This window comes from Microchirus variegatus, assembly GCF_963457635.1.
Source record: "Microchirus variegatus genome assembly, chromosome: 5".
Classification (NCBI taxonomy): Eukaryota; Metazoa; Chordata; class Actinopteri; order Pleuronectiformes; family Soleidae; genus Microchirus; species Microchirus variegatus.
Genome location: NC_139806.1, coordinates 16,592,621 through 16,608,239, shown reverse-complemented (window position 1 = coordinate 16,608,239; position 15,619 = coordinate 16,592,621). Strand labels below are relative to the sequence as shown.

At 40.5% G+C, this 15,619-nt stretch overlaps 1 protein-coding gene across 1 annotated transcript in view; it reads left to right on the top strand.

Annotated features, from left to right (window-relative positions):
- Window positions 1-6,720: 6,720 nt before the first annotated feature.
- Window positions 6,721-15,619, top strand: part of tnr (tenascin R (restrictin, janusin)) — a gene marked incomplete at both ends in the record, with an annotated part of 65,477 nt that continues 56,578 nt past the window's right edge. Inside the window, 5 exons of the mRNA XM_083890265.1 lie at window positions 6,721-6,804; window positions 7,926-8,133; window positions 8,236-8,336; window positions 9,149-9,311; window positions 11,289-11,765. Coding sequence (XP_083746391.1) covers window positions 6,721-6,804; window positions 7,926-8,133; window positions 8,236-8,336; window positions 9,149-9,311; window positions 11,289-11,765 — 1,033 coding nt within the window. The remainder of the gene's footprint in view (window positions 6,805-7,925; window positions 8,134-8,235; window positions 8,337-9,148; window positions 9,312-11,288; window positions 11,766-15,619) is intronic.

Genomic DNA, 15,619 nt, shown 5'->3' with positions numbered 1-15,619 from the left:
TTTCTTGGTCCCATCTTTGCACCAAAAGGAGGAGGAAAAGACTTGTGCAGCGTGCACCAGGAACAGAGCCCAATGGTCCTGAAAGACAAGGCAATTTGGCCAGAGTGATGGGAATAATGAGAAAACCATCGTAATGTTACCAGAGTCCAATTTACAAGGCGGAGAGTGCAATTGTGAGAGAGGCAGAGAGAGAGAGAGAGAGAGAGAGAGAGAGAGAGAGAGAGAGAGAGAGAGAGAGAGATAAAAAGAGAAGTAGCAACAGAAAAGAAATAGAGGAGAATGCAAGAGACAGGAGTGAGAAAGAAAGAAAGAAAGAAAGAAAGAAAGAAAGAAAGAAAGAAAGAAAGAAAGAAAAAGAAAGGGTGAGTGATCACCCACACAGAAAGACCTGCTATTGGTTTTGTGTTCATGTTGAGGTGGCTGCACATTAACTTGTGCAAATAGAGGTTATGACTTTACTTCCAAAGGGCGAGCAAGGAGGGGATAACAGGGCTGCTGCCAGAGAAAGAGAGGGACAGCAAAGAATGAAGTAGTGAGAGACTTTGGTCTCTTCATCTCTGCAGTGGGTGACTTCCAGCCAGAGAATCGGCCACGAAATAATATTTTTACACATCATTATACAACATATTACCTCACACAGTGGGAGCAAATTTAATTTAGGGATAAGGAAATCCTAAGAGAAGGATGGAAAATGAAAACCCTGTCAGTGAGATAAAAGGAGATGGCGAAAAGGATAAAAAGAGATAATGAAATAATGTGAGTTGCAAATAAGGGAAGGCAGACGGCGAGGGAGCAAGACGACTAAAAGGGTGAGGAAGAAAATGAGTACATCAGTAAATTCTCCACTTGGCCACTCTCCACTTTTTGTGACACAGTGGTGTGATGCTGCTGAGCAGAGACGAGATATCAGCAGATGGATGTCCCCAACACACTCCTACACCCCCTCTTCGGACCAGAGACCAGCATCCAGCCAGCAGCATCGTAAACCAAAACCAGCACTTGAAGCCTCCCCCATGCAACAACTGCTCATGATTACAGAGTCTCTCTGACCGACATTGTGACTCAGTACCTGGAGCCGCGCTGGAGATAACCATCGCCGCCGGATTACAGAAGACAAATGCTTCATATACGCTTTCTTTTCTTGACTCGTAGAGGGATAGTGACAGCAAGCAGTTCCCAAGGCTAACTTATCTGTTCTCGTTGAGCTCCTCCGCCAAGGCTAGAATGAGGATAGAGACCACACTCGCAGATTGAGATATATGTGTACAGGGGAAGATGGCAAGCACTTAGTGGAGAGGCAACAGTCTAAAAAGCCCTGCGGCCCTGGTGAGACCTAGTGAGACACACATACACAGGGAGAGAGTCGAGGAAGCTTTCCAGTGCATATAACTCTGTATTCTAATGGGGATGCTAATCTCATGTGGATCCTTAACTATCAAAACACACAGGCCCATACACACACCTACGCACATATTTTTTACAGAGAGGCTAATCACAAGCAGTGTGTGGGAAGCGGCATCAGTGTTAGCTCCTCATTCATGGTGCAGCGGACTAGATAAGATCTCTTCTATCAGTATCTAGTAATTAGTGTTAATTTAGTAACATACAACTTCCCTTTGTTTATTGTATTGGACTTTCCCTTGTGTTTTATTATTTATTTATCTTATGTTGGTGATTTAACAAAAAAAGAAAATGGTGTGTTGATGCAGCACCTCTGAGGCTACGGTCCCAGGCGGCACAGTGCATTTTGAATGAAAATCCGCAGGAATGAAAATGTCATGACCCGCTGTTGATTTCAACATCCACTCTGTTCTACTGAGGAGCTGCAGGAGCAATACGCTCCCACAAATCATGGCTCCTTTCACTCCTTTGTGGTTGGAGAATCATTATAGTTGTGTGGGGAGGGGGGGGGGGGAGAAGTAGTGCTCATAGCTACTGTAAATGTTCTTGTGGTCATAAAAAATGTTGTCTTTCTGTTGCTTCAAACAGCAGATAACATCACACATGCAATGAAAACGGTGTCAACACTGGTGCGACCCTTTATGACCACCACCCAAAACTAAAAAAAATATATTTTTTCTGATAATAGTCCCTGATACTTGCCAACATGCTATATTTTTTCTGAGCTCAATAATACAAGATGAATAAGATAAGATCTTTTATTAGTCCCACAACTTGGAAATTCATGTTGTTACACTAGCGCACAGCAGCACGTTTGTTTTTGCCAAGTTCTGTTTGATTTGTTTAACAAACAAACAAACAATAAGGAAAACAGCAGAAGAATTGATGATTTCTGTCTGTTCTGTCCTCATCAAATAAAAAAGTAAACCCAACAATAACTAAAAGAAAATTGTGTCCGTGATGATGCCTTCAAGTAACATTTTGGAATCGACCTACTGTCCTAACCCAAAGACTGAAAAGTGGCAAACTGTCACATAATGGACACTTTAACCATTAAATATTTGACATTTAGCTCAAAACTGATATGAGAACTAATCTCGCGTTAGAACAGTTGCCAATTAGTTTTCTTTGACCGACTCAGTCGATAAAGAGCTAATTCTTCTCAGCTTATAGCTAATACTCAGCTTGAGTATTGACTGGACTTGACTTTTACTTCATTGATTGGATTTTCCTTTGTTTTGCTGAACATGGGAAATGTACTTTATTTAGAATCTAACACACGGAATGCACTCTTAAAGTCCCAACAACAAGCAACTGGACAGTCACTTATAAAGGACAAAGCCACCATCCTCCTGCTTGAGAGATGCGCAGTGCAGTCAGTGGATATTGCCTAACTTGCTTGTTAACTCAAACTGCCAGCTCCAACTGAAGGTATTGTGCGGACAGGGTCAATGGGTTCCGTTACTGCTCCAGGAAAGATTAAAATCAGCAAATTTGTAATTTGAAGAGAGTTGCAGTTGATGTCAGACAGAGGTTTTGGTGAATAAAGAGAGAAACAGGAATCACGCTGTCAGTGGCAGCTTCATCTGCAAGAGAAATATTAGAAGAAAAAAAAAAGCTGTCAACTCAAGAGGTCGTTGGAAAACATCTAGGAAGGAGAAACAGAAGTAGGTCAATAAGAGCTCAGTGGGACATCTCCAGATAACTCAAGAAACATGAAAGTGACATCCGCTGAAACAAAACAAAATCAGCTATGACATTATCTATCAGGTTTCTTTATAATGATTATAACAACACCCTTTATGAGGTAGATAGACTCAGTTTAGCGTTTAGCGAACGTACATGTATGTGAAGGTTCAGTTGGTCAACATATAATCAAGAGAGAAGGATAAGCAATTCTTTAAATTGCTTGGTTAGAGCCACAAAGCATTAAGCCTGTTTCAGTGTGAGCTTTTGACCTGGTGAGTGCAAACACAAACTCCACTAATCCCTGAATTCCCTGAGTGTTATAGACACCCTGCCTACTCCGCATCTTCATGCATTAAAAGTGGACTGAGTGTGAAGAAACATTTACCACGAAATGTAGTCTATTTCTATTTGAAATGTTGTACTTTTAATGAGTTTCAGTTGACAGAGCTCACTGTGCACTCTGCACCAAAGCAAAGTTCATCACTGAGGAAGAGGCAGTGTCAATAAGGCTCAACCAGACAATTGTCTGTGGGTACTTTTCCTGATAGGGTTATGTTTATTTAGCATCTTCTAGCCTTCTCGATCCTCACAGTGCAAGGTGTGCAATCTTATTCGCTCTAAAGTTTTTCAGATTAAGTGACAGATCAGACAGATCAGTATTGAGTATCTGTCAACTCCAAAAACGAAGAAGAAGAAAGCATTTACGTCACGATTACGATCCGTTTGTCAGTCAAGTTATTAGGTTGGAAAACAAGTTAATTATAAGATGATACTCATACAAATACCACAACCACAGACATATTCAGCTGACAGTTACCGCACACCACGGCTTATTAAAAAGTAAATGACAGTAAACGATACCAGGTTGCTGTTATTTGTACAACCACTAGGGGAGCCTATTTTAAAAACGTAACTATGAATTGTGATCCACTGACGCTGCTGCAAATGACCAATAGCGTTGTCTGAGTTGGTGGACAGGGATGCAGCAGCTTTTGTATACATCAGCCACCGAAGTGCAGCCGTCTTTCGATTCGGCCGTTGCTTCCATTTTAAGTGACTTGCTCCTCTATGACGCTGTTACTAGATGGCCATCGCTCCGAGAAAAACCACATCAAGCACAGTTGATATGTTTTTCCTCGATCTGCATACATCATCTGGTTCATTGGTTTGTAGGTTTATCCAATTTTATACCGAGGCATTTTCCTGGTCACGCCTCTTGAAAATGAGCGGCGACGACACCCTTTCCAGCCTCATACTCAACTCCCAGAATAGAAAGCTTGTGTAGCTTGAGAAGTTATATGCTGACAGATCTAATTACCATGAACACAGCTTGGATGTTATTAAAATTAAAGCCAACACCTACCTTTTTTGTGTTTTTGTGTTTCCGACTGTGCATTCAAGTGTACTCACTCTGGGTATTGTGTTGTGGTTCTCGAGTCCATCTGAGTCCTGAATAGAAGTGAGTAAATGAAGCGAGTTTTTATGCCTAAAGCATGTTAATTCACTTCATCTCACTGAAAAGGCCTGTACTTAATTGAGGCTTCATGAAAACACTCGCTGTGTGTGTGTGTGTGTGTGTGTGTGGAAAATACCTGCACCATGACCCAATGACTTTGAACCTCTTTCACACATTCATCACTGTCAATAGTATACTGTATATAGTGTTGTATTGATGTACAAGTCTGTATTTGGCAGCTGTTTAAAGGCAGTGTGACAGGGAAACACTTTGCATGCATTAATGAGACCTTTATGGGAGATATAAAGGTTGCGTGACACTTTTATGACATGGTTCAACTATATTTACTTCAATTTGTTTGTTGTAGAAAAGAGGTACCAGCCTGACTGATATATCACCATGGGTTAATTGTACAAATTGTAAAAAGAGTGGATTTGAAAATTCAGACGGCCCTGATTCAAAACCGTTTGTTAACATTCAAACAAAGACATTGGGGATTGTGCTCGAGTTCTGTTCTCCTTGTTACAGGAAGTGAATCATCCATGTTGTGCCCTTTATCTCCGTCACGTCTTTTAAGGAGCCAAAGCATTTGCTAAAGCCAGCCAAAGAGCAACTGCACTATAACTAATGAATTTGAACAACATGGTTCCGGTTGGTTTTGTCCATCTCACTCCATCACCATCTGCATGCTTCTCATTTATTCTGCGAATTCAGCAGTTTAACGGCTTGCGTCGTGTTCGGACAGCAGCTGCGCGCTTGAGGGAAGGTTTCAAAGTGGAACGTTTTCTATATATTTAGCATTTGGGTGGGTGATATCGGTTGGCAGTTTATTCCAACAAGGCCAAAGTCGTTTCGAAAAACATTAGCTGCAATGGCTGAAGCGAGGCATGCCGCAGATTGTAACATATGACCGGCTATCTTTCCCCAATGGCTCTTTTATGATATACTGCAGATGTCAACAGCCTTTATGTGTTTCCGTTTACTACACACATACAGAAACACACACGTGCGTTTGCACCCGGAGTTCTTCGTCTTTGTGCGAACAAAAAAGTCCTGAAAAGTTAAAAGTCTTTGGTATTGAGAATGCATCTAAAAACAATTGTTTTGAATGAGAGGGACTTTAAAATGACACACATTTTACACACACACACACACACACACACTGGGATTCATTCGGTTTTTCATTTATGTGCAAATACACTGACGTTTCAACATTTTCTCCATAAGTGATCAAAAAGCCCGAGCCAGTTGGGTGTGACAAGAAGACTTCCATCTGGCTGTCACAACAGTATCTGAGTGCAATAGTCTGTTTCACCACCATTAGGTGCATCGCTGTGATGAAAGGGCCTCTTGAATACAGAGTACAGAAGATCATCTGTGAGATTTTCTCTTTTCTCTACAAGACCATTTTCTGCCCACACACGCGCGTGAGCTATTCAAACTAAAGGGAGTTGTGCTTAACATTTTGTGAAACACGTGAACTTGCACATTACTTCTCAGTTCTGTATAACCTTGTGTACGATAAAACATCTTCATGGGTTAATGAGGATCGCCTTTTCCAGCCGCAGAAATCCAGTATATGTATTCAAATAGCCACTTTAAGAGTGCTTCTTAGGATCTGCCTCAGTTTTTCCCTCTGTGCAGGCTTCATTTTAGTACGTTCCTGTTGTCATTTCCCCACTCAATAGAGAGGGGATTGCAGCATCACTCAGACCACGTCTCTGTTGAAACCCATCTATCAACTCTCTCCCTGAGCAATATTTCTGCATTCCTCCCAAGTGGTTAGATCAAATATTTGGTATCGCGCAGTGAAATGCATTCAAAGGTTCTTAGTCGGTTCCATAATCCCAAGAGGAATTTCTTTTATTTCCTTTTTTAAAGCCAATTATTTTACATCAGATCAAACAAATGTATTTACCATTTGCAGAGGATAAGCTGATGGTAATGTCCCCCCCCCCCCATACACACACACACAGGTTTTTGCCTTTCTGGCACAGTACTAGCTGCACTGGAACAGCAACAGTTTTTTTTTGTGCATTTTTATGTAGACGAGACATCACCACCACCACTGTCTGCCTTTTTATTTTCACCTTTTCCTCAACACCTGCATTTTCTGCTACATCTGCCTTCTCCACAGGTCTGAGTAAAAAAGAGGAGTGAATTTTCATCGCAGCATGCCACTCTCTCTGCAGCATCACAGGGCCACTGTGCCCACACCTGGCTGGCTCCTGGTTCTGGCTATTTTCCTTGCTCTACAGGTAAAATGTGTTCAGACACAATACCTCTGTGCAGATGCCCAGGGCTTTTTCCATATTTATTATTTATGTGCAATCTACAGCCATGAAAATCACTTGACGCCAAGCGCATATCCATTCAACATCTGTCCTGGCTAGTTTGAGTATCAAAGAGAAATGATTTCTAGACTCCGTGCATGCTTTAGTTGTGTTATTATATTTCATATATGTTGTCATATTTGTTGTTGCCTCTACATCTCTGTCTAAAATGACCCCACATACCCCATATTATACTGGATGTTTACTATAATGGTTCTTGATTTTAGACAGATGTAAACAAATGCACGTTCTCCTTTCTCAACAGTGAGAATGTCTGGACTAATTCCCTGTGAAATATATATGTATTTGACGTCTACATGCGTCGTACTAAAAGACTACTAAAAGAGAAACGGCATGTTACAGGAAGTCGGCATCTATGATGGAGACAGAAATAAAGAAACACCATCTCTCTATATGTTGGAGTAGGTGCTGGTCGTAGACGTATCATAAGGAATAAGTTCAGTTGAGACTTAATTTGTTCTCACACAATGTTTTTTGGCATAAGTGTTCTTGTATCTTTAGTCAAATATTCTACCAAATACATTTTAATTTGCAAGGTTAATTAATACAACTATCCAAACTGATAAATACAGATCATCTCCCACACAGAGTTGTTTGTATTCAGGTATTGCTTGATGTCACTTGGTGACACTGTGAGTGTCATAAACTTGCCTGCTTGTTGCACTACTGTAATTTGTACTACTGAAAAATGTAAAAATGAAATTCTCTCAGGTGTGCCGTCCACAAAGAAAGCACCCTCTTAAAATACAGAATTAATGCCGTAGTCCTTTGGAAATGAGCTGAATTCTTAACCTGGAAATTGTTTGTTTTGTCAGTTTTGCAGCCAGAGGAAATCCTTTATGTACTTTTTATTAGTGTCATCTTGTTTTGTGTCCCCTGGGTTCTATTCCCTCTCTTCACTCCATCATTCTGTAAACTCAAGTTAGGAGAAAATAAAAAAAAAACTGGAAACCCTTGAGTCAAAACCATGTGAAGTGTCTTTTTTTTGTTGTTGCTGTTTGTTTCATATTTTCTTTTTTCTCCAGGGTGCTGCGTGTGCCGCTCCATCAGGGGACAACAAGCTGGTTCGTACCACCCGGGTGAGGAGACAGACCCTGGGGGAGGATCAGCTCACTTCCTTGACCAACCAGACACTGCGGGAGCAACCTGTGGTCTTTAACCACGTCTACAACATAAACGTACCCTTAGAGTCTCTGTGCTCCGTGGACCTGGACGCATCCAGTCCACCCGACGGTGAGGTCATTTCATCGAATGTGTTTGGCTGTAAGCTCACTTTGAATATTAACCTGCTGTCCTGGAGATGCACAATGTTTTTATTTTTTTATTAATTTAAAGGGTCACGTGCTGAGCTGGGTTCCAAACCCCCTGTGGAGGGACCCATGGATCCAACTGGGCCTCCAGAATACACTGAGCAGACTCTGGATACTGACAGCCAGGTGTTTTTTTTTGTTTTTTTGCATGTCGATGTCCCCTGCATTATAAAGACAAGCTGTTACGCTGCTTTGACTCTCTTTTGAAGCAAAAGTGCTCCAGCTCCACTTTAAATCAATGTAGGTTATGCTATTCATCTTCAAGCAGCTGCCGTATTCAATATGTTATAACTTTAGCAAGTCACCCAGGACTTGAAAAACAATTTATGGAAATTATGTTAGTCTGAAAGTGGTCTGTTTTGGTTGGTTCTTGCAGGGATATATATCCGTCCAACCAGAGCATGTAAAGCCCAACCGTTTTCAGCTTGTGAGAAGCAAGAGATAGCCTGAAAGTGTGGAGAGGGAATAAGATGTGAGGGTAGTTAATTGATTCTCCTGTGGCATGGAATCATTTTGGAAGGACAACATCTGTTTCATCCCACACAGCGATTTACATTTACGATGAACATTTATTTCACCGGGAACAATGACAGAGATAGTTGGGGCCAAGCTTTCGCTGAGTGCAGCCATTCAATTCTATGTAGAAAGTGTGTAATGTGTGAAATCACAAATTGAAATCAGGTAAAACTGTCTCCTCTGAAAATAACATATTTGTGCATATAAGTGTATCATACTGCAGGAGGTTTCTTTTGATTTATTTGGTTTATTTTGGGCTGTTTAAACTGGGATGCTATGTGGCTTCGAGATTAGAGAAGCTGGATTGAGACCAAAGCGTGGTCCCAGGTGCAGAGGTATAATTTCTTTGTGTGTGTGTGTGTGTTTAAAATGAGGTTAGTTGCACTTTTTAAATACATTTCTTAATTTGTCTTCTTTAACAGGTCACATTTACTCACCGCATCAACATCCCAAAAGCTGCATGTGGTTGTGCAGTGACGGCTACAATCCAGCAGCTAGCCACCAGGATAGAGATGCTCGAGAGAGAAGTTTCCATGCTCAGAGCTCAGTGTGGATCAGGATGCTGTGGAGAGAGCTCAGCCATGGGTGAGTAACAATAACAAAAAGCACAAGCAGGTTTTTGTTTATTCAGTGTAAGCCTCTTTACCTTTTTTTTTTTTTACTTTTTCTATAATAATAATAAATAAATAATACGTATAATTTGTATGGCAAAACCATGAACTGTTTGAAAATCCTTCAGGACAGGCAGTCTAATTGGTGGCAAGAAGATTAAAGAAACATGTTATTTAAGTGAAATCAGGGCAAAACATACTGTTTATACAATGCATGGAGAGGATGCAGCAGCAGCAGCAGAATACTGATGCCTGGGGGCAAACTCCATTGTGCTGCTGCACAGTCTCAGTCTAAAAGGAGTGGAGGAAACCATTGCTACTGATTAATATTTTGTCCAGAAGACGCAGACATTACATTTTGAAACCGGAATGGATAGAGTTGTGGGATATTATGGTCAAAGGATCTACTCCATTGACACCATCAACACATTCAAATAGTTTTTTTTGTCTGAAAATGCTCCTTGTCTGTGGTGAGAATGTGATTATCTGCAGCAGTCACAATCTGAATCAGAATGAGGATGAGATGTCCAGTTAGGGAGGGCAGTGGCAGGAAGGATGCACGCAGAATGAGACAGGTTTTCATTGATGTCCTGACAACTGCTTCTCCCAAGCAGATTAGATATTTCATATGAAAAGAGTTCATGATGAAATGATTACCCTTTTAAAATGCAAATCGTGACCAATTTAGTGAAGCCCAGCTGTTTTATTGCTGTCACAAAATGTAAAACCTTTCTTAAGGGTTGATTTGATGGGAGGTTTTCTATTTTTGAGGCGTTAATTGGTTTTATATATATTTGGATATATGCTGCCAGTCAAAAGTTTGGACACACTGCAGAGTGAAGGCAAAAGGGCCAACAAGTGCTCAAAATCTCTGGGAACGCCGAGCAAGACTGTGGGAAAACCTGTCAGGTGACGACCTCATGAAGCTCATCGAGAGAATGTTATTTCACTCTTTTTTGTTTACTACATAATTCCATATGTGTTCATTCATAGTAATCTACAATGTAAATAGTCATGAAAATAAAGAAAACACTTAAATAGAGTAGGTGTGTCCAAATGTTATGCTATTCAATTTAATGTTTGAATTGAATAGCAATTGAATTAAGGGGCACGTTAACGTATCCATATTTGAGTACAAGACTAGAACACAGCTAAATATGAGAATGTGGACAGATTAAACAAAAAAAAAACTTTACACAAGTCGATAATGTCACATTAGCAGATTAGACGATATGCAGTCTAGGATTGGTAAGGATAACGTACAAGTGCATTCATTAACCCTTTAACACCATGCAAGCGCACTTTGCATTACCGTAATTACACGACAGTTTATGCAAAATTCAAACGATTTCTGAAAGCTGAGAAGTTGCACGTAAAAGCCAACCCGTGGTTAGTACGTTAATTTCACTCGGGCTGTTGCAGGACGCCGGCGTATCAGCGTCTTTGTCACGTGTCAAGTGGGAAAAACGACGCAGAACCTCAAAGCATGTAATTGTAAATGTTTTAAACTGTAAATTTAACACACACACTCTGGTGTTCATGTACAACTACAGTTTGTTTTGTCTTTTTGATTTAAATTGTTGTATTTTAACATGCAGTAAATTGTAAATAACTGCCAGATATTTAAAGTTATTCTGGAAAAATGGGCAAAAGCACTTACTCACAATACATTTTCTGGCCCTTTTATGATTAAAATAAGAAAGAAAAAGAAAAAAGTCCAGACAGACTTTTTGAGGCTTTAGGTGTTAAAGGGATAAATAAACCGACTCACCTTTTGAGCTGCCTTTGTATTAAACCGAATTATTTTGCTTTGTTTTACTCACAGTCAGTCTATCGTGCATTGCTGAAATTCATCATAAAAAAAATATGAGTAGGGCCAATAATAATCATAGATGCCTTTCTATAAAGACTTAGCAATAGAAATAAAAAGTGACATGTATGTTTTCTCCAGGTCGTTTGGATTTTGTCCCGGGCTGCAGTGGCCACGGCAGCTTTAGCTTTGACCTGTGTGGCTGCATCTGTGAAGAAGGCTGGAGTGGCAAAAACTGCTCTGAGCCCCGCTGCCCAGACGACTGCTCCGGCCAGGGTGTGTGTGTCGAAGGGGAGTGTGTGTGCGACCGTGACTTTGGAGGCGACAACTGCTCGGAGCCACGGTGCCCTTCGGACTGCTCGGGCCGCGGGTTGTGTATCGACGGGGAGTGCGTGTGCGAGGAGTCCTTCACTGGAGAAGACTGCATGGTTGGGAGGTGTCTCAATGACTGCTCGGACCAGGGGCTGTGCATCAATGGGACGTGCCATTGCCGACCTGGCTATGTGGGAGAAGACTGCTCGCTGGTGTACTGTGCCAACAACTGCAGCAAGAAAGGAGTGTGCAAGGAAGGCTTCTGTGTCTGCCAGGATGGCTTCGCTGGAGATGACTGCAACTCTGGTAGGCTATTATATTTTATCCTTCACTCCAGTTTAATCCTCTGACTGTTGTCGTCTACAAAAACTAGTTTGTCTCTCATAAAGAAGTTGTCCTCCCTTAACGCTCACTGTCAGTGTGAATAAGATCAAGTAACTCAGAGCAGCCATTCAGTCTGAACTGATTTCACTGTGACACGCTGTGACCCTCAAACACTTAAAGCAGAATTCTGCAGAAGAACAAGCTTCATTATAAATTACAGCCACAACATTAGATGGACTGCATTCATTACTAAGAGTGATGACCTGTAATGTGGGCACATTTTCTGTTCATGAACGGCTGGTGCTATTGCTGAGGTTATTTGGGTGCTAAACCTGAATGCCCACCTCACATTACAGTCTACAGAATATCCTTCAGAAAATGTCTTTCTTTACTTACAGTGTGGGAGTATTTCTACAGGTAAATGTAAGAAAGCTAACTTTTGATAAATGACACCAACAAATAGTAAAATGCGTTTTCCCTTAAGGCTCTGTCATAAAAGAGAGTTTTCGATGCTCTCGTGCTTTTAGAAGTCATGAATATGACGTTTAGATTGGATTTTTATGGAGTTAAGATCCAAAAGCTCTGTGTAAACACCATCTGTCAAACATACATCGAATTATATCGTTGCTGAGCTAAGAAAAAAGTTATTTAATTTATAAAAAACACCTATAAATTGTCCATCATCATTCCCCCAATGTCAAAGGGATATTTAAAAAATGACCAATAACACGTCAAAAACTCAAAATATGTTTTAAAAAAGAGAAAGCAGAATAACTTGCAAATGCTTGCCGGTCCATCACAGGGTCAACATATAGATGCACACTCCACACAGAAAGGCCCTCACCCAAATCGGGATACGAACTGCCGACCTTCCAACTGTGAGGCCCACATTATATTGTATAACAGAATATATGTTGCTATACCAGCACTGCATAAACCCCAGGTATTGTACAAGTGTCTGAGTTTCATCAGCAGCACAACATTAATTTGAGTAAAACAAGATCTTAATCCAACCACCTTGTGAGGTTTTGTATTCCAAAGTAGATTTTACATAGAACTCTTTGACTGCACCGTTATTTTTCTGTTTCTGGGATTGAAGTGTAGCTTGACAGGTCTGAAAACACAAGACTCAGCCCTGCTGTTTTCTGTGTGTGAGCATCCTTGGGTAACAAATCCATCTGTGCTTCAAGTGCAGGTGGTGTGACGTGTGACTTGCAGTAATTGAGCCTGCCTTTGTTCAGAGAAATTCTCCACGCCAAAATATCAGATCCTCCTCTTCTGTTTAAGGCAGCTGTCAACAAAGAGACAAATGAGGACAGGCAGAGGAGCAGGAGATAGAGAGACGGTGACTGCAAATCATATAAGTAAGGCTGATTCCTCAGCACTGCCCTCCAGTTTAATATCTCCACCAAACGAGGCAGAGTGGATTGCTTATTTCTGTGCAATTAGTGGCTAAATAGCCAATACTTGTAGAGGATAGGTTGCTGAATACAAAATGAAGCATTTCAGTTGCCAGAGACCTGTAGGGGGACAGGCTTAAGTGTTTTATGTTATTATGAGCTGTAGAAAATGGGATGCATTTGGCTTAAATTGTGGTGTCCTGTATTCCCCCCCACCTCTCCACTATGAGAAATAATGGAAGCTGTTGAATTTGAATATTATGGTTTGAAGCTTGGAGGTAAGATAGAGTATTTTTACTTGGGAAAAAAACATTCACTCAAAGCAAAGACTTTTGCCTGAGAGTGTCATTCAGGTGGAAATTATTTCTCCATCACTTTCATTTTCAGTTCTGATGCTGCATTTCTCAACCAGCAATGACACCCTCACATTGTTGACATCCTCTTAGTGACACTGTGGCGACAAGAGACATTTACGTCTGTCATATAGCACCAGTGTTGATATCCGACGAGATATCTATATTGTATTGCCCTGCTTTGCTTTAGAACAGTCGAAAAAACTTTTTATACCAAGTACCTGATAAAATATGGAGCTCTCAGAAACCTTTCACAAAAGGCTGATTTATTCCCAATAAGATCATAGGCTCATAGGCTTCCTCACACAGATATCGTGAAATAAGATGAAAATGGAGCAAAATCCATCCATCCATCCATTATCTACCGCTTCATCCTCCACCAGAGGGTCGCGGGGGGGTGCTGTGCCTATCTCAGCTGACATTGGGCGATAGGCGGGGTACACCCTGGACAGTTCGCCAGTCCATCGCAGGGCCACATATAGAGACAAACAACCATTTTTTTCTGAATAATGGTCAATTTAGAGTGACCAGTTCACCTAATCCCCATAGAGTTTTTGGAGAAAACCTACGCACACACGGGAGAACATGCAAACTCCTTGCAGAAAGGCCCTTGTTCCAAACGGGGCTCGAACCCAGGAACCCGGGTCTTCTTGCTGCAAAGGCAAGAGTGCTAACCACTACAGCAACCGTGGGCCAAACAAAATATTGTTTTAATTGAATTAATTATTAATTGTTATTTGTTTCATTTTCTACGCCCTCCAGTCAACATTCCTCAGCTCCATTCCGATCACATACCTTGGTATATACAAATAGTGCAGTATTTCCGAAGGAACCATGGCTTTAGAACATCAATAAACTTTATCTAAACAGTGTGTACTTTATTTCTTTGCAGCAAATTATAAAAAAAGAAGCACTTTAAAGTGTACCATCACACATACAGACACATAAAGTAAATATGTGAGTAGTTTTATTTCCATCAGTTATATTATTAGACAGATAAACGTTTTGAGTTGTGTAACATGCGTCATTGGCAGTTATATGCCATTTCACCACATCACACAATTTTTACTTAATGTAACCTTAAAATGCCGGCTTTTATTTCATTAGGAGCTTTCCGCTCCATCTTAAAAGACAGACAACAGAAATCCTTTGAACAGTGTCTATGTACTTAAATCGTTACTGTGATCACAACTGCACTTTATGTTTATCTACTTGCAATTTTATATTTCAATGTTTTGTTTTGTAAATGTTGCATTTCCTGCTTCTTATTTAACTTTTGATGTGTGCTGCTGCCTTTCTTGGCCAGGTCACCCTTGTGAAAGAGATCTTGATCTCAATGGGTCTTTTATCTGGTTAAATAAAGGTTAAATAAAAAAAATTAAAACCTCACACCTACATGAAAAACAAACCATATAAGGTATAGTATTATTATTATTTTTTACATGAAAATACCCTACTGTTGCTGAGGTTTCTGCATTTTGTTTCTCTGTTAAAATGTATTTTTTTTCTAGTTTTTTCCCCTCATTCGTCTGAAGAGAATGTCTCTTCCTGTTAAGACATATAAGGCTAATTGCATATTTACAGGCACAATTTGAATAATTTGTGTTTTTGTGTCTGCCTCAGCATCGGGGGGATGTCTACTTTGACACAAATTGCGTCATAGCTTGTGAAAAAATCCCTTCAGAGTGTGTATTTGCATGTCTTTGACTGTGTGTGTTTCTGTTTTTGAGCTGCTGCTTTGCCAATCAAAATGAATGGAGGTTTGATCGTGTAGCAAACCTCTAATGATGCTTTATCAGATTGTGGAGCTTACAAAATCAAATTTGCATCTGTGTGAAAGAAATCCCATAGGTCTTTACAAAGCAGAACACAACACTTAAATCTCATTCATTTACAGTATAACACTACATCATTTTTGGGGGATATTTGCAGGCAACAAGCAGGCAAAGATCTTCTATCAGAAATTTCTCATTAGAATTATATTGAATACATTTTCAATTTAGTCAGTTCAGCAATTTGGCAAGTTTAGTGCCTGAAGTAGCCTGAAGGTAAGTTACTCCTTTAATGAAGCACTGACCTCTGT